At 36.1% G+C, this 20,519-nt stretch overlaps 1 protein-coding gene across 1 annotated transcript in view; it reads left to right on the top strand.

The window, feature by feature from the left end:
* Positions 1–19,542, top strand: part of LOC127229111 (prolactin-8A9) — a 36,601-nt gene extending 17,059 nt beyond the window's left edge. Inside the window, exons 2-6 of the mRNA XM_051194114.1 lie at positions 14,579–14,754; positions 15,727–15,765; positions 16,597–16,704; positions 18,078–18,257; positions 19,244–19,542. Coding sequence (XP_051050071.1) covers positions 14,579–14,754; positions 15,727–15,765; positions 16,597–16,704; positions 18,078–18,257; positions 19,244–19,432 — 692 coding nt within the window. The 3' untranslated portion in view covers positions 19,433–19,542. The remainder of the gene's footprint in view (positions 1–14,578; positions 14,755–15,726; positions 15,766–16,596; positions 16,705–18,077; positions 18,258–19,243) is intronic.
* The last annotated feature ends 977 nt before the right edge of the window (positions 19,543–20,519 follow it).

Below are 20,519 nucleotides of genomic sequence, written 5' to 3'. Positions count from 1 at the left end.
ATTCTCAAAGTTGCAATAGTGATACATTGCAACTTGGTAGTAACAACTGACTGACTAGAATTAATATAGTTTCAATAGTAGGAACTCTTGTCTGGCACTGTACTGATTAGAGAATTTCTGATGGTTAATCAGGCCATAAAACCTCAAGGAAAAATATTTACTGCAATTTCCTAATCTAGGATAATTTAGTTCTCTTTTTTTTGTTCTTTATTTGTTTCTTTTCTTTTGGCATGGAAGGGGGTGGTTGGAATTTCTCTGTTTAGATTTGGCTATTCTTGAACACTCTCCATAGAACAGAGTAGCCTAGAACTCAAAGAACTGCCTGCCTCTGTTTTCTGAGTGCTGAAATTAAAAGTGTGCACCAGGTCCTGTGGTAAACTAATTCCCATTTTCCTGAGGAACTGCCATACTGATCTCCAAAATGGCTGTACGAGTTTACACTCCCACCAGTAGTGGAGGAGTGTTCCCCTTTCTCCACATCTTCTCCAGCATAAGTTGTCATTGGTACTCCTAATTGTAGCCATTCTGGCAGGAGTAACATGGTATCTCAAAGTTGTTTTCATTCGCATTTCCCTGGTAGCTAAGGATTTTGAGCACTTTCTTAAATGTCTTTCAGCCTTTTTGATTTCCTCTATTGAGAATTCTTTCTTTAGTTCTGTTCCCTATTTTTTTAATAGGGTTTTTTTGGTATTTTGTTGACTAGTTTCTTGAGTTCTTTGTATATTTTGGACATCAGCCCTTTGTCAGATATAGGATTGGTGAAAATCTTTTACCAGCCTGTGGGCTGCCGTTTGGTCTTGTCCACTGTGTCCTTTGCCTTACAGAAACATCTAAGTTTGAGGAGGTCCCATTTATTAATTGTTGATCTCAGTGTCTGTGATCCTGGACCTGGCAATTCCCCCTCTTAGGCATATATTCAAATGATCCATGCAAAAAGAACATGTGTTCAACTATGTTCATAGCAGCACTATTTGTAATAGCAAGAACCTGGAAGCAATCTAGATGCCCCTCAACTGAAGAATGGATAAAGAAGATGTGGCACATATACACAATGGAATACTACTCTGCACTACTCTGCAGAAAAAAATAATGGCATCTTGATATTCGCAGGAAAGTGCATGGCACTTGAAGAAACCATCCTGAATGAGGTAACCCAGACACAAAAAGAGGAACATGGTATGTACTCGCTCATATATGGATTGTAGACCTAGAACAATGTATAAAGAACCAGCCTATAATTCACACCACCAGAATAATTAGGATGCAAGTTGTATTCTAAGAGAGTCATATAATGTCACCCAGAACACATGGGCAGTGAGTGGGCAGTGAATGGAGAGAGAAGTAGAAGAAAGAGAAGGGGAGGAGAGGAAAGCACTTGCAATTAGGAAGATTGAGTCAGGGTAGGAATAGAAGACAGGAGAGAGAGAATGAACATAAAAGAGGGAGCCAAAATTGGTTTGAAGGGAAAACTGAACCTAAAGAAAGGTCTAGAGACTGCCACCAACTAACAATTTAAGCAACCATGGAAAGGCTGCCATAAATGCCCTTCCCGGATAGTGAGATCAACAACTAACTTATCCACTATCATGGAGCCCTCATCTAGTACCTGTTGGAAACAGAAGCAAACACCCATAACTAAACACTGAGTCGAACTAGAATCCAGATGCAGAGGGAGAGGACAAGATCAGGTTGCAGAAACACATAGAGACAGCTGACCTGAACAAGGAGGAGCTAACGGCCTCCAGACTGCTAGCTAAGAATTCAGGCCCCCCTGAATATGGGTCTCAGATAGAAGGACTGAGCAGACCTCAGACAGTGGAACAAGGATGTATTCCTGGCACACAAAGGACCTTGTGGACACATCCCCCATGGAGGGATACTGCCTTAACCTAAAGACAGGAGAGAAATCCTAGTCCCTACTTCAAATGACTTGACAGATTTGCATGACCCTACCTGGATGGCATTGCCCTACATATGGAATTGGGGTGGGGGACTGGGAGGGGAGAGTGGTCAGGGTGCATGTGAGGGCACAGAGAGGGTAAGAGGGAGGGAGAGGGAACTGGGATTGACATGTAAAATAAAAAATAATTATTTAAAATATAATGTGGGCACCATCACTCTCAACAGGTATATAGTATGATTTCCAACTGGATTATAAATATGTATCCTTATGCCAAGATATAAGTATAGCTCTCACATTTTATCAAAGAAGCTTCTGTTTGCCCCAAACAGAGACTATTAGAGAAAGCCACAACAGGTCAAGCTGCAGAGAAAAATTGATTGGAAGTTGTCTGTATATCTTCAGTATAAACTCCCAGATGCAAAGCTTGGGGAAATTTCTGAGTAGGGGCAGAATGATTGTAAGAGCTAGTGGACAAGGTTGTTTTCTATGGCATTTGGAACATGAAATCTCCACATTCTGGCTATCTAAAAGACCTAGGTAAATACAATGCTTGACAGATTATTATGAATCAGGGAAATCTAGTAAGGCTAAATTTTTAGGTGGGGAAAAGTGATTTCTGTGAAATAGGAAAAGCAATCTTCCTTCAGAGTGGCCCCTATTTGGCTACCCAACTGAAGTGGTCATTTTAATAAACTTACAGCAAAAGGTAAGTACTCATTTTTCTTCTTACAATTTAATGCAATACCTGCATAAAAATGTACTATAAAACTGTGAACCAACCAAACAAACAAAAAACAAAACAATAAGAACAAAAACTCCATATTCCTTACTTTCAGTATCTTCTGAGACATAATTCTTGTGTCTAACAAGCTTTCTTTGGCTTAGTGTCAAATCAACATTTTCTTATTTAAATTAAAACATTGTTCTTTTACATGCTAATCCAAGTTCTCTCTCCCTTCTGTCCTCCCATCCCTCCTACCAACTCCTTCATCCTATCTTCCATCCACTCCCCAGGAAGGGTGAGGCCTCCCATAGGGGATATTGAAAGTCTTTCACATCACTTGGGGCAGGGCCTAGGCATTCTCACATATATCTAGGATAAGAAGAGTGAAAATAATATTTTAGAAGAACATAGCAGTCAATTCTCTCTAATGAGGTTATGTGTGGTTGCTTCTATGCATTTCAAAATAAATAACAGTAGAGGAAACAATCTTCTTAGTATAGGAGTAAGAACCATGATGTCAAAACAGAAATAAACAAACAACACAAGTATTAGTTTGATGTTCTGAAACCACCTATCATGTACACTACAAACACCAAAAGATAGATTTAAAAAAATCTGGCTGTCAATAGTTTTAACTGAACTTGGGAGAAAAGGTTAGACAAATATATAAATTAATGCACTAATGTCAGGGTAGTGGGTACTGCTAAATGAAGAAAATTTGAGTAAAAACAAACAGCAAAGAAATTGCTGAATAATTAAATCTTTTCTTCCAAGGTTTCATGGATTTGATGGTTTAATAAATGCTGATTGATCAGAAAAGGAAGAAAATACACTCTTCAATTCATCTTGAGACTTCCTATAACATATGCATGACTTTCAGTAAAAGATGATGATTTTTATTATAAGGAATTAGTGAGCAATCAATGTTTAAGAGATTTTTTTTGTAGATATTACTATAGAGTAAGGAACGGGAACCCTCATACTGAAAGCATTTCATAACAGACAGTGATACCTATATGTTTGATTCTGCAATCATTGTATGAGTAATGGGATAAGAGCTCAAAGTACTATAAGAAAGGGAGATAGTTAGAATTTGATAATGTAGGTAGAATATGGATAACAGTGGGCTAGCAGTGGTGTTGATATGCAGAACTGATAAAAGAAAAGAGGCAAGCAAGTCTATATTCAATGCAGATACTCTAAAAGAAACTCATCAAGAACTCTTGAGTGAAAAGAAACCAAAGCCGCCTTCAGCAGCCCAGGGCTCAACAAAGCAAGATAGCAGAAGGAAATGATGAAGAATCTTCAGAGAGCAAGAATATATGGGAAAACAAATGAGAGGAAAATCCAAGAGACTGAATATGATGAGTCCAGTTAACCTCATGGCCAATTGGTCATGAACTTTATTTTCCAATATATCACTGATAGAACCAAGTTTACCAAAATAATGTAACAAAACAAACACCACTGAGCTAAATCAAATCAAGTGGTGCTTTTTTAATTAATATTTTTTTATTTAGAAACAATCTTACTTTATATATCAATCCCCCATTCCCCTACTGGCACCCTCCAACCCACTATCCACCCACTCCCCAAGGATAGTAAGGCTTTCTATGGGGGATAATCAATGTCTGTCACATCATTTGGGGGAGGGCCTAGGCCCTCCTCTGTGTATCTGGGCTGAAGTAGTATCCCTGCATAGTGAATGGATGTACAAAATCTATTTGTGCACTAGGGGTAAATTCTGGTTTCACTGTTAGAAGTTCATGGACTGCCTAGACCTCCTAACTGGCATCCATATTCAGAAGGCTTGTTTTAGTGCAATGCTACTTAACTGGCATGGGAGACACCATGATCAAGTGGTACATTTAAGTATGTACTGTGCCAGAAGAGTAGAGTTACCATTGTTAAGCAATAACAAGATAGAAGTCACTGTTTTCCTTATTCCTCATTGGATTTAAATAGCCCATAAGAACTCTCTGCTCTTTTTAACTTGTGTCCAGCTTTCTAAGGGTTTACCACATGTATTATTTTGTATCTGCAGTAGTTTCTAAAAGCTCATGTTTTGAAGCTGTAATCTTCAGCCTGTACCACCACTACAGTGAGGTGGCAAAAATTTAGGAAATAGAACCTGGTAGAAGGAAGTTGTATCACTGAGTATATACTTTGAAAACTATTGAAATTCTCTCTCTCCTTCCCTCCCTCACTCTCTTTCTCTTCTTCCTGACCATGGATATGCAGATAGATTACATCTACCCACTGATCTCACCATAATAAACTGTGCTGTCCCAGGACTATAGTAAACTGTCCCTTACTATATTTAAGATTATTTTCTTGGGCACTTTTGTCACAGCAATGGAAACTTACCAAACCAATACTTTCAGAAGTCATCATTGATTTGATAATCTCTTCATATATGATCATCCAATAATGAATAAATAACTAATAATTACACATCTGTCACTAAAACGGTACTTAAACTTAATGATTAGTGACTGCATACATTCTAATCTGAAAAGAAAAAGTCAGTAGCAGAATTTATCTACCTAGCAACTTTCAAAAAAACTCTCTAAGCAGCAAAATAGCCTCTTATGTATGAAAATCATATGTCATAATCATAACTGATTTGTACAGTAGAGAAATAAGAAGAAATGGAAACAACATTGGGAACAATTTTTGAGCACTCAGAGTTATATTACTGGTGCTCAGAACTGCAGGATACATTAACCTTCAAATGAACATTTGCAAAAGAACAAAATGTTTGAAAACAAAATCATTTTTTTCCATTACTTTTAACTTATTTGTTTTGTTTGAGATTATACGATTATATCATTTGCTTAACCCTTTCCTCCCTTCGTAACCTACTACACATCCCTCCTTGCTCTATTTCAATTCATGGCCTCTTTTTCTCCATCAGTTGTAGCTACATGTGGAAATGTATACACATAAATATTCCTAGGTAAGAAAATAAATCTGTTTTGTCTGCATATTGTCATGTGTGCATGTTTCATTTGGTACTGGAAAAACAATGTATGTGCTCTTACATGGAGAAGACTATTTCTCCTCTCTCAAAATTCCCTCGTGGCCTATAGATCTTAGTGTAAGCCTGAGGTCTCCTGGGCCTTCCTGCTGTCCACATTAGTGTCATAGTACACAATTAACACAATAAACCATTTGTATTATAAGATAAAATACAAATTTACCTCCTCTAAATCTATTTTCAAGATATAAAAACTTTTTAAATACATTTTATTTACATTTAAAACAATCTTATTTTACCTAACAAATCCAGTTCCATCTATCTTCTACCCTCCGATATCCCCCATCAACCCCCCATCCCATCCCTCATCCACTCCCCAGGAAGAGTGAGGCCTCCCATGGGGGGCGTCATCAAAGTCTGACACATCATTTTGGCAGGATATAGGCCCTCCTTCATGTATCTAGGCCCTCTGAGAGATGGCTCCATAGTTAAAGGCTGGACTCACAATCAAAATTATAAGATGCAGTTCTTAAAATATTGACACATCTCAGAACTCTGTTTCTTTACCATATTTCATTTCTTCAACTTTTTATTAATTAAGCAATTATTACAGAAGTAAAAATTGATATTTAATAAGTCATAAGAAAAGTAGTACATATTTCACAAGCATATTCCCTGTTCTGGGAAGACAGAGATAGAGGGATTCCTAGGGCTTGTAGTAGAGCAGTTTATCCAATCAATGAACTCTATGTTCAGTGAGATAATGTATCTTTAAAATAGGGTGCATAGTGATTGAGGAAGTCATTCAGTATAGGCCTTTACATGCATGTATTTATACATGTGTAATTGCATATCTACATATACACAGCATATACACATGCATGTACATGAACATACATAACTATGAATACATATTTACACACATACACACTCAGAAATGCATAGATACAAATACACACACAAAGACAAACACTGACTTGTCATCTTTCTGTGATAAAATATTCTGAAATATACTGCTTAAAGAAGAAAAGTTTTTTTCTAGCTTACTTTTAAGCAAACATCTCAGGATTAGGGAGTACTTGTATTTTAAGATACATTCAAACTCATGGCTTACAAATATTTTCTTCTCATCATTTGTTCCCCCCAAACTATTCTACTACACTGCTGTTTATTTTTTACAAATAGAATATATATATACTCAGAGTACTATTTCTGTATTTGTTGTCTTTCCTAATAAAAGCATCTTAGGTTCTTGAAGTAGGGTATTCAACTTCTTTCTTCATTGATGTGAACCCACCAACTGCCAACGTGGCAAGTGTATTGTGACAAGAAATACATAATTAGAGTGGCATTAAAGCAACCCATGTGTATCTGTAAATGTGGGAATATGGGAGGGATTTGTACTTGTCTGCAAGATTTTCTTTGTTTAATCTTAGTTACAAGTAATTTTCCATTTTCAGTTTGAATATGAACTATATTTAGAGATAATTAATACTTCTCTATGAGTTCAAATGTGTGTGTGTGCATGTCCATATTAATGTGTGTATATGTGTAAGAGATAGATGATAGATAGACAGATAATGCACAGATGTTTGTAATAATGACTGTTTTAAACTTTACAAAATCTAGAATGGTAAATGTAACAAGAAAACAATTCCCAAATCTAGGAAAAGCAATGAGAATCCAAACAGCCAAGAGGCTTTCATAAGACAAAATAAATAATAAGAGAATAAAACTTTCCACCAAGCATTATAGTCAGCTAATTGTGATGAAAATGAACTTTATTTTGAGAAATTAAAATCTAATAGCTCCATTTGGATTTAAGTTTTGTACAGGATGATAGATATTGATCTATCCTATCTGCAGTCTTCTACCTACCAGAAACAAGTTATTCCAGCATCATTTGTTGAAGATCCTTTCTTTTTTTTTCATTGTATAATTTAAGCTTATCTGTCAGTGGGCACGCACAAAATTTAAGTTCAAATGGATCAAAGACCTCAACATAAATCCAGCCATACTGAACCTCTTAGAAGAAAAAATAGGAGATACTCTTGAATGAATTTGTATAGGATGCATCTTCCTGAACACAACCCCAGTAGCACAAACACTGAGATCAACCATTAATAAATGGACCTCCTGAAACTGAGAAGCTTCTGTAAGGCAAAGGGCATAGTCAACAAGAGAAAACATCAGCCTACAGAATGGGAAAAGATATTCACTAAACCCCATCTGACAGAGGGCTAATTTCCAAAACTTAAAAGAACTCATGAAGCTTGTCACCAAAACAAAACACCAAATAATCCAATTAAAAAGTGGAGTATAAAACTAAATAGAGAATTCTCAATGGAGGAATCAAAAATGGCTGAAATACACTTAAATGTACTTCCCTTTGCTATGAGGGAAGTACAAATAAAAACAACTCTGAAATACTATCTTGCTACTGTCAGAATGGCTAATATGAAAGACACCAAAGACAGTTTATGCTGGAGAGGATGTGGAGATAGGAGAATACTCCTCCACTGTTGGTGGAGTCGCTTTGTACAGTTGCTTTGGAAACCAGCATGGTGGTTTCTGAGGAAAATGGTAACCAGCCTACCACAAGGTACAGTAATTACACCCTTAGGCATATACCCAAACAATGGACATTCATACAACAAGGAATCTGTTCAACTATGTCCATAGCAGCATTGTTTGTAATAGCCAGAACCTGGAAGCAACATAAAAGCCACTCAACTGAAGAATGGAGTACTACTCAGCAGAAACGAACAATCAAACAGAAAACAATGGAACCTTGAAATTTGCAGGCAAATAGATGGAACTAGAAGAAACCATTCTGAGTGAGGTCACCCAGTCACAAATAAAAGGAACATGGTATTACTCACTCATATATGGATTTTAGAACCAGAGCAAAGGATTACCAACCTACAACCCACACATTCAGAGAAGTTAAGAAACAAGGAGTACACTAAGAGAGCCATACATGGTACCCTAGAGAAGAGGAAAGGAACAAAATCTCCTGAGAAAATTGGCAGCATGGGGGGAGGGGAGAAGGAATTAAGGGAAAGAGAAGGAGAAAATAGGAGGGAAGAGGACATGAAGGAGCAGAAAACTGAGTTGGGGAAAGAATAGAGAAGAACAAAGAAAGAGATACCATAATAGAGGGAGCCATTATAGGTTGTAAGAGAAATCTGGCACTAGGGAAATGTCCAGAGATCTATAAGCATGACCCCAACTAACAATCTAAGCAATAGTGGAGAGGCTACCCTTCACCTACTATGAGATTGATTACTACTTCATATGCCGTCCTAGAGCCTTCATCCTGTAGCTGATGGAAACAGCAGCAGATACCCAGAGCTATACAGTGAGCCATACTCCTGGAATCCAGTTGCATAGAGGGACAAGTGGTGAGAAAGGATTCAAGATCAGGCAGGAGGAACCACAGAAACAAAGCTAACCTGAATAAGGGGGAGCTCATGGACCTCAGACTGGTAGCTGGAAAATTAGCATAGAACCTACCCAGGCAGCCTGAGGGAGACCTGGGTAATATATGGGGCCTCTGGTAGTGGATCAGTATTTATCCTAAGTATAAGGATGGGTTTTGGGAGCCCATTCTACATGGATGGATATTCTCTCAGCCTAGACACAAGGGGGAGGGATTAGTCCCTGCTCCAAAAGATATGATAGACTTTGAAGATCCCCCCTGGAAGGTCTCACCCTCACTGGGGACTATAAAAGGGCAGAGGAGGAGGGGAGGGAGAAGGAACTGGTATTGGCATGTAAAATAAATGTAAAATAAGCATGTTTTTAGTTTAAATTTAAGAGAGAGAGAGAGAGGGGAGAGAGAGAAATCAAATAGAAGACAAATGGTTTGGACATAGCAATAATAAGCCCCTTGACTTTTATCATGCAGTTTTAGATAGCAAATCCTTCATTTCTGAAAAATAGATTTGTTTTTTGAGAAGAGTTGACAGTCTTGTCTCCAAAACTGTGATCTAAGTGTTTGAATATATCTCTTCTCCAACTAAGACTGAGCATAAGATTTCACTTTCAGTAGAAGGCTTAGGATATGAATGATGGGAAATAATTTAAATATTATTTATAAAGTACTATTGCAGTTGTACAAGAAAGGGAAAAAGCTGAGATCAAGTCTCAAGTGAACTCAAATGTGACGAGATTTACAGCATGACCAATCTAGGACATCCAGTGAAAATGCTGAGCACATGAAAGATGTGGTGGTTATGAGCAAATGAAAGACTATAAACCAAATAACAGTGCTCCAGAGGGTACAAAATGAGACAGGGCTTTCCACTGAACTCCCTTCTGCAGGAAACAGTTGTCTTAGAGGGACAACACATCAAATAAAATCTGATATTGACCAATATTGCCTTTGAATAAGGACATTACAGAAGACATGTGGACATCTTTAAGAAATCTTAAAGAAAAGACATTGGTTCTTATCAATTTTCCAAATACACTAGAATTTATGACTGTCTAAAATCATCTTGGACTAAAGCCAACACTGGCAAATAAGGAGATAGATTGGTGAACATAAAAATGACATAGCTTTCCTTGTGTGTAGGCAGTTAGCTCTACCACAGAGAGAAAGAGAGTACTCTGTGTACAATTCTTTCATGTAGATAAGAATGCTGGATGTGAATGTGTAGCACGAACACAAACTACAGATCAGAATTTGAATGTTTTCTAGAGACTGTATATTTGTGTTGAACTTGTGTGGTTGATAAAGGGGAGTTTATAGGGAGATTACTCATCTAGACCAATGCCCTTCCCTAAAAGACTGTTGACAAAGAGACAACTCCAGGGCATAGGGCCAAGCAAGAAATTCTCTGAAGGTGGAAGTCATCTAGAGAGGCAGTAGATTTGGCAGGTTTGAATTTACTCTGCTCTATTTTTGCCCTTAGCCAGATGCAATCATACATATATCAGAGTCCCAGGTTGGACACCATAAGCAATTCATGGAGCTGTGTGGAAATTGTAGGCTTGGAAAAGAAGTAATGATGCCATCCCAGCTAGCCTATGCAACTTAATCCTGTGCTTTGGAAGAAACAACTGATATGTACTTGAGGCTTCATACCATATAACAGTAAGGCTAAGATATTATTAGTGTCTGAATAGCTACAGGAAGTGAATTTATTGTTTCTTGGAACAGGTAACAGTAGGTCTCTAGAAATGTTGAACCACTGTGAAGCTACCATTATATAAATCCAAAGTCTACACACTGTACTCATTTGGGTGGGAATCTGAAAAGATACTAAAAATAGCTGTAAAAAATTGATGAGAGTGTACATATATGAAGGGAAAGGGATTCCTGAAAAACCTTATGGTTATTGGACTAAATCCCTGAGCTCAGGGTGAGTTACTTTTCCAAGAGGTAGTGGACAGTCAGGTTTCTGAGGTCTGTCACACCATTCTTGAAGTTGTAAATCCTTTTGGTTACACATCAGAACTAACTGGTTGGCCTAAATTATTTAGGCAGCAAATATTCTGTTTGAATAATATGAGGAACTTTTGTCAGTATTTGAGATAGATGATACCTGTGGGTCAACTGGCAGAGTCTGGAGGCTGCTATGGAGTTGTTTTTCAGAGAATTGTCATCAGTGACACTATGGCTCAAGTATTAATGCTAGCAGGAAGTGTATAAAACTGCATTCACTAGGGCAGTAGTGGCACACATGTTTTTGGTGCAACGAACAAACTTTTAATATGATTAAAGTCAATTCCAAGGAAATAAACCATATTTTGAACTTTAAGCCAATGCACAATCATTGATGTGAGAAGTCATAGACTCTCAAGAGGAGTTAAAGGAATTTTTCCATGAAATATATCTGATGACTTTCAAACTGACTTCTAAACATCTAATTTAGGCATGTGCATTACTAGATTACTACAAACATCCTCTTAGTTTATAGAGAAACACTCTTCACAATAGTCAGTGATTACTGGCAGAGATTCATGATAACATTACTGATAATTTACTAATGCTGTGGCATGATGGTCAAATATTCAATAAGGAATCACTGCTGTCCAAAAACATGAAAGAGAAGATAGAAAGAATGTAACAGTCCAAGGAGAGGGGAGTAATTATAAACAACAATTTCCTCCTGGTTTGACATGACTATCTGTCATCAGGCAGCCAAGATGGTTTCAGAGATATCAAAAATAATTTGGGCAAGAATCAACATGTAGAAAAGAAGTAAAAAGAAATGCAGACACGGATAAGTATGAGGCAATAAAATTGCTCACATTCCCTGAAGATAGACAGACATAGTTCACTAATGAGGGATTCTGCATGTGACTTCTTTCTGTTCAGTGGCTGTGCATGCCCTTGGGGCAATCTACCAGAATATATAGGAGAAGGACTAGGCAAATTCATGACTCCACTGAGCCAGGTCTCTAGAGACAGCACTCATCCTCTTTGGAAAATTCTCAAGAATGGAGTTGCCTTTGAGTCAACTTCACATCTGTAAGTAAACTCTCCCTATGTGTCTCTAAGTAAAAGTATTAAATTCAGTGGTTCACTGAGTTTGCTTTATTGTCGTTCTTTCTTTGGAATCTTTGGTGTTTTATCTGGTGTGAAGAGATATCTGTTGATAGTTTTCCAGGAGAACTCTGCATAGACTTTCTAAAATATTTTAAAATTATTTTTTTCTTGAAAGCAATTGTACAAGGGAATAAGAGATCAGTAGTTCTCAAGATCTTTACCTGGAGACATGTTGCAAATATTCAGGGCTAGTCTGTGTTGTCTCTATTGAAGGGAGAGAAGAAGGGCACTATTACTGGTATCCAGTAAGTAGAAATGATGGGGATCTTTAAACAATTTCCGATGCTTGGGGCATCTTATAGAACAAATAATACAACTCAAAAAGACAATGTTTCAGAGTCTGAGAAATTGGAAATCACTAAGCATATAAAACAAGTAGGCCCAATTGATCTTAATCTCAAGGTACAAGAAACAAAGTTTTGATCCTGGGTATTGTATATGAGTTTTCATATTAGAATAAATCTGAAGAATCTTTAAGTTCTGAAGCCTGAAGTAGACAAATGGCAGCTTCTGTCTTGTACCATTTTCCAGGTTAGTGCAAGCCAAATTATATCACAAAAAGAAGAGCAAGGAGTGCTGACAAAGTGCCATATTTTGTAGGTGATATATAGTAGAAAGTGGGAGAGAATAACAAAAATACTATTTTCGAAATGAAATAGGAAGACATTGTTACATTTTTAGACTTTATTTTTTTTAGAATTACATACATGATGAATATTGTATTTTTCCACTCCTCCAAACCCCCAAAGCCCTTTCTCGTGGTCCCTCTAAAGTTCAGGTCTGCTTTTCTTTAATCATTATATTTACATTTATACTTACATATAAGCATACAAACAACTGCCGAATCTATTCAGTGTTGCTCAAATGTCTATGAATTTAGGGCAGACTACTTGATACTGCATAAGCGAATGACAATTTTTCTCAGCAAACATTCTGAACCTCTAGCTTTGATATTGATTCTTCTCCTTTTCTACTATGTTCCTCCAGCCTTGTGTTTTAGCCTTGTGTTGGACTGCTTAATTAATAGGAATTTTTAGATTGAAGTCAGTACTGATCATTGTCAAAACTTTTAAATATGAGTGATTTTAGAGTGTAAAAACCATAGGTCAAATCATCTTGTAGAATTTATCTTGTAATGTCCTAGCGATAAAGTTTATTCATTGCAAGGAATAGCAATGAACTCTAATAAAACCAAGTCTCAGAACTGTGGCTATGTTCTTTCTGCTATGTTCTCTTTTTAAAGATGCACAGTGTGAACCCACAGGTAATCTTTCTATGATCAGGTCAAGGCCAAAGCCCTGATTGTTGGTGTCTTTCTTTCACCATTAGCCAATGATTAGGCATTAGGAAAATCATTTAGCCATGTAAAACTTCTCTTTTATAAATACATTTACATTACAATTATGATTATCTAATCTACTCAGAGAATTTTTATGTAGATTATCTTTAAAGAAAATAATCTGAAGTTTTTGATAAATTTGTACTCTGTTGAATTTTTGCATAAATTAACAATTCCAAACTGACATCATTTAGGACAAGATTCTCTTCATCTTCTGTAGATGAAAGTTTCTGGCCCATCTCCTTTCCCTAGACATTTGATCCCAAATAAATACACAGAGGCTTATATTAATTATAAACTGACCTATTGCTCAGACTTATTACTATCTAGCTCTTACAACTTAAATTAACCCATAATTCTTATCTATATTTAGCCACGTGGCTTGCTACTTTTTCTCATTAAGGCATTCTTATCTTGCTTCCTCTGTGTCTGGCTAGTGACTCTCTCTCTCTGCCTTCCTCTTCCCAGAATTCTCCTAGACTGCCTATATATAACTCTGCCTATATTTCCTGCCTGGCTACTGGCCAATCAGTGTTGTATTAAACCAAAATTTTTACAGTGTACAAGAGCATTAGCCTACATCAATCTTCAATATTAGTAATTATGTATTTATTGTCTAACATGTAGAGAAAGCAAGCATATAAATTGTGCTATCTTTGTCATTTCAGTGTCCAAAATGCTGACAACAGACATGATGTTTAAAAATTACAAATTCTTCAAGAGTTTGGTAACTGAAAATGGGCTTAAACTCCAAAGACACCAAACTATCTAAAAAGAATGACTTAAAAATACTAGTTGAAAGTTAATTTTAGTTCTAGACATTTGTAAAATCTAGAATCACTTCTGAAAAGAATACGTAAAAATATGGGAAGGCACCTGTTCCTGAAACTAATCATACAGGAAAATACTTAATTGCCAAAGTACTCACAATGGTTTTATCTGTCATTCCAGATATTCAATATCAAGTTAAGGAGTAAAGAAATCTTTGGACTGATAAAACTTCCCTGAAGTGGTTAAGCCTTGAAAAACTTGTATTACTGCATCATTCCTAAGAGGGTCTTATTTCTTTGTAGCATGGACACTGTTGCTGCTGGTGTTGAAGCTATTCCTGTGGGAGAAAGCTGCAGCAATTCCTGAATGTCATACAGAAGATGGGGGCTGTTGGGACCCCCTTGTGGAAACCTTTAACAGTGCCATTAAGCGAGCAGAAAGTATCCATAATCTTGCTGAACAAATGCAGCAAGAGTTTGTAAGTATTTAACCTTCAAACTGATGTTTTAAATGCACTAGAAACTTAGACTTTAAGTGTCATGACCCAAATATTAGAAAATACATATTCATTGGTAGAGGAAACACCAACTACTGAACACTGACAGGGTCAATGGAACTGTGACATAAAACTTTAAAGAATCTAATGATTTTTGTGTAGTTTCTCCAATTTTATTTATCTTTAAAAAAAAAGCTATGGTAGAAACCCTTAAAATGTGGCTGGGGTAAGAACACCTTTCCTGATGGCGCATTCAGGATCATAGATTTCTATTGCCTATCTTTATTTAGTACTGTATAAGATGTGTGTTTCTGTAAACTATATATTTAGAACAGAGATAACCTAATGCTTGTGAAAAGACAATAAAGAAAGAAGAAATGAAAAACAGGGAGAGAAGGAAAGAAAAAAAAGAAAAAATAGGAGGGAAGTAGGGATGGAAAGAAGGAGAGAGAAAGAGACAAAGACAGAGAGACCAAATCTTTCAACAAGTCCCCAAATACTAGGATTTGGGTTTAAAGATTTTTAGTGGTAGTGTTTGTTCAATATCAGGGTATGATTGGAAGAGTAGGTCTGTTTCACAGGGCAGTGATTGTACATGCCTTTAATCCCAGGACCCAAAAGGCAGAGGCAGGTGGATCTCTGTGAGTTTGAGTCCAGCCTGGTCTACAGAGCTAGTTCCAAGACAGGCTCCAAAGCAACACAGAGAAACCTTGTCTCAGAAAACAAAACAGAAAACCCAAACAACAACAACAACAAAGTTAAGAAGTAGGTCTGTTTCCATCTTGCTGATTGCTATAACTCATTTCTTGAGGTCAGAAAACACAAAAGAAGAGAAAATAGGCAAACTGTCAGTATGATGGATACTGAAAGAATGTGTCTATGCTTGAAATAAACATGTATTCATGTTGGTTCTTATTGACTGAATGTTATTTTTTCCCCCTTAACATGACTCAGTTCCACAATGAATTCTCTTCTAGAGCATTTTCGGCTCTGGTGAGTACCCTACTTCTTTCCAGCTGCTTCCTTTTAGGAGTCTCATGTCATCAATCTCAACTTAGATGAGAAAGCTGAATTTTTATTTCCTGTCCTTCAGTGACAGTTTTACTACATTCCAACCTTGACAATAGTCCATTAACCTTTCTTGAATTAGGCAATTGTTAGAAATAAGTCAGATAACCTAAATCATTTATAAAAGTTTAATATTTCACAAAATATACAATGAATAATATAACACATGAACATTAATTAATAATTTTGTATATTTTGATTCTTTCTTGCTTAGACTTTTCTATAAAATGCTCTATTTTTATGAGTAATTTTATCACAATGAGCACAATTTTATTCTAAAACTATTATAAACTTTTTTTACATAGCCATATGTATTCAGTGTTAACTGAATAAATTTAAAATTCTTATGTCTTGGTAAGGAAATTTCAATATTTTTCATAGAATATAGGAATATTAACAAATGTATGTGAGGGTTTCATGCTGAAATACTAAAAATGATTATTTAAAAACACTTAGTTCTTGATAAATTTGCTTTTTTTCTGTGTTTGCTTTCCAAATAGTAAGTTTTTGGAAGAGTGGAAAGACAGAAGAATAAAAGAGGAATTAAATGGTTCAAATTAGTGAAATGTCAAATTAATTTGCAGATCCAACAGACACAGAATTAGTTGATGGGCACTTTCTTAATTCTTTCATTTCTGTTTTTTATGAGTACTTATTGTTAAAAATTGCAAATCCATCAAAATGCATTAAAATTCTGGTCATGAACTCATTTATATACTTTCTGAACTCTAACTGACCATTTTATTTTATTTGCAGATTACACAAATGAATAGAAGGAATATAACTGTTCTCAGGGCAAGAATGTACTGCCACGCTAATGGCACAAACCCTCCAAGTCATGGAATTGAACAACAAAATATCAAAGTGAGTTTCTATTTTGGGTTTTTCACTAAACACCAGAAGCAATACACTGTGTTTGTGGTGCTATCAGCTATTGTAGTATGATAAAAGTGGTAATCATACATGCAGAAAACAATGGAGATCTCTCTTCATCTCTCTATAATTGTCTACATCTTAATTGAAAGCCAGATGAGTAGAACAGTCCTGTAAGATACAAATATTATGTTCCTTGGGGTCAATAATAACTCAATTCATGATGGGAAGGTCTACAAATTACAGCTCCTTGTCTCCCTGTAATATAATATCTGAATAAGATTTAAAATGAATATTATATAACAACAATAAGGAAAAACTAGAACATAAATATAAAGGAAATGTTTCTTGAGAGCTATAGTATCACTAAACATATCAAAGCACTGTCTTAGCATTGCTGTCTTGAAACTAGAAAAGACAGAACAGAAGGTATTATTTGAATACAATAGAAAATTGAGGTCTTGAAAAGCTGCCTTTACACTTGTATGGAAATTAAGAATTCTAATGTGTACTTCATTCAAGTACAGATTTCAGTCTTAATCACATGACATCATGCTCCCATGTATCGCTGTCACCATTTGCCTGCTCCTTCCCTTAATGCCTTTTACATCTTTTTATTGTAACTAATAGGATGTAGTTTCATTTTCATGACCACTGGGGATGCTAACATCAATAGAGAGAATAGTTTCAATCAGATATGGACATTAAATAATGGAAGGTTAAAATTCTGTTATGACTCCCATTGATTCTGTTATTAAAGCCAATGTTCTTCATACATGCATAGTTTTTCATCTATAAATACCAACAAATATCCTGCTCTTCCATAGGCAAGGGAAAAGCCCATTAATGAGGACAATGCTCTCTTCATTGTGTTCTTGTTCTAATGTCCTAAATTCACCTAGAAATCATAAATGAGTGTGTTAATGAATACCATGATCTATTGATGTGAATTAATCCCTGAGTGGAAATTATTTGAGCCACTAGTCCTTGCATCTATCTTTCCTGAGTGAATTCTTATTGACTTCAATTGAGTCACAGCAAGACCTAAGTTACCAATTGATAAGCAAAATAACCAAATAATGAAGATCTCAATGGGAAGAGAGCTGTTAGAATTTCATAGGGAAAACAAACATGATGGCATAACCTCAGAAAAACACTAATTTATAAGCATCACAATTTGCTTTATTTTATAGACAATAGATTAATTGTTTAAAATATACGTGGCCACACTTTGTAACATCTATACAATATATATGGTACATACCAAAAACATGTTTGAATTAAGCTTCTTTGCATATACATTATACGCGACTAACCTGCTCTATTGAAATTATTTTAATTCATTGGCTCTGTTGTGTTTTTAGGACAAAAAATATTTAAAAATGTTGATCAATTATGTGGGTGCCTGGACGAGCCCTCTATTCCATCTCACACTTGAATTGAGTGCCATGCCAGATGCCCCTGTAGCTATCCTTTCAAAAGCCAAACAAATTGAAGAGGACAACAAAGAACTACTGGATGACCTTAGGTGGATACTCAATAAGGTAAGCGATTTCCTATTAGTTATTGTCATTCATAAGAGAGGTGAATTGTTCAGTTTTCTTAAAGTATTCTGAAATACCCCACCTTGCCAGAGTGAAATGTAGATATCTCATCTTATGGACTATCTTCTCCTAAGACAATGATTCTCAACATGTTGGTCACAAACCCTTAGGGGATCCAATAACATTTTCACAGGGGTCATGTAAGACCATTGGAAAACACAGATAGTTACAATTTGATTCATATTAGTAGCAAAATTACAGTTTGAAGTAACAATAAAAATAATTTCATATTTGGGTATCACCGCAACATAAACTACTTTAAAGGGTCGCAGCATTAAGATTGAGAATCAGTGTCCTAAGAGGTCATTGGCAGGTCAAACCTTCCCTGAGATGCTTGCTACTCCCCACCTCTCACCACAGGGAGCCGAAGAAAACACAACTGTTCCTCCTGTGCACTTAGAGAACCTCTTTTCTGGGTGAAGTTAAAAGAGCTCAGCTCTTCTGACAGTCATCCCTTGGCTCTGCATCTTAAATCACTATCTGATCCTCATTACATGTGAGGTGTTCATATACAAACTGTGTAAAGAATAGATTTAGTTGAAATGAGTAAAAAAAAATAGAGATGTATATATCAGCTTCTATGAAATACAGAGAACAAGTAAAATTTCCCTGATTGAGAAACTGAAACTATCCCCTCCACTGTCCCAAAGTCAAATACAAACTTCCCACCTTTCCTCTGTCTCCTTCTGAAGTGGATACTTCATTTCCAATCAATTACATATTAAGACAAATGCACTTGAGTCTTGATCATAGCTTTGAAAAGACTAACTGCTTGAGGGTCTCCTGGCCTATATAAATGAAAATCTATACCTTTGATAGAATCAGCATTTATAAATGTATTTCTGTGATTGAGCACATAAGAAACAAGGAGAAACAAATGTTATTAATATAATCAATAAGTAACTAACTATCATTTTGATTTTTAGGCCTATCCTACAGCAAAGATAAAGGAAAAGTTCCCCAGCTGGGATCATCTTCCCCACCTAAAATCGAATAGCAAAAACAATAAGTTTTTGGCAATGTTTAACCTTTCCTACTGCCTACACCTTAATATATTCTACACTGAAAATCATCTCAGAACACTGAAGTGTCGAATAACTGGGAAAGATTGCTAAGTGCTCATCGACCCCATCTGCTTTGGAGATGGTCCATGAAGTTCATTGCTGAGAAATTTCTTTAATGTCATAGCTTGTGAATGCATGTGTGTGTGTGTGTGTGTGTGTGTGTGTGTATCCTGGGCAATTAAAAAAATTAAAAAAAAATAAATTCTCTTTAGAGATGTTCAAATCTAAAAAGTCTATTTTCTTTTGCTCATTGAATAAAATATCTGTCATTAAAGTTAGAATCACATTCATCACAAATAACAGATACTAAGTTTGCAACAAAAAAAAAATCCACAATTTGCTTCACAGGAAAATAATGGAAGTCAAGTTATTAAAACCAAAATATGAAACTCTCAATTACCTAATCATTGCAAGAAATGCAAATTTTATAATGCTTCTTCAAATCGAGTCTGTCCTTAGAAATAATGTTCACATTGGAAGCACAGCCAAGACAATATAATTGCTATGTGATGCCACAGTCTCAAGAGGATTTGGGAAGAGGGGGAGTAAGGAGGGGTTATAATAAAGATACACCAAAATCATGTATGAAATTTCAAACAGTACAGAATTGAATAGAGAATTCTCAATAGAGGAATCCTGGTGGGAGATGTCATCCTGTAAATATGCTTCTCTTATTGCTAAATAAATAAAGCACTGTTGGCCAACAGGAAAGCAAGATAGGTGGGATTAGGAGACAAGATGGATTCGGGAAGGGGTGAGATGGAGATTCAACATATAGGACAGAGGGAGCAGAATTCTGGTAAGATGAGACCACGTGGAAATGCTTAGATTCATATAAATGTGTTAATATTTAAAACAGAACTAGCCAGTAAGAAATGCTAATAACAGGTCAACAGCATTATATCAATACAGTGTCTCTGTGAGTTATTTGGGGATGGCGAGGCTGTGGGACCGGGCTGGTGGATAAACATGCTCGTAACAAAATGGGGCCCAATATGGGGCATGAGAACTTTCACTTAAAACTTGACAAAAGCTTAAAAAGTGTTTTTAGAAACAAAATAAAAGAGACAAGCAAGGCTTGTTGGTACCAGCATTTTTCTCAGTTGGGCTCTGTTTTGCTAGAGACAAGCAGAGATTT

This window comes from Phodopus roborovskii, unplaced genomic scaffold, assembly GCF_943737965.1.
Source record: "Phodopus roborovskii unplaced genomic scaffold, PHOROB, whole genome shotgun sequence".
NCBI classification, from domain to species: domain Eukaryota; kingdom Metazoa; phylum Chordata; class Mammalia; order Rodentia; family Cricetidae; genus Phodopus; species Phodopus roborovskii.
Note: the sequence above shows the minus strand (reverse complement) of the source record. Positions and strands in the feature narration are given on the sequence as shown.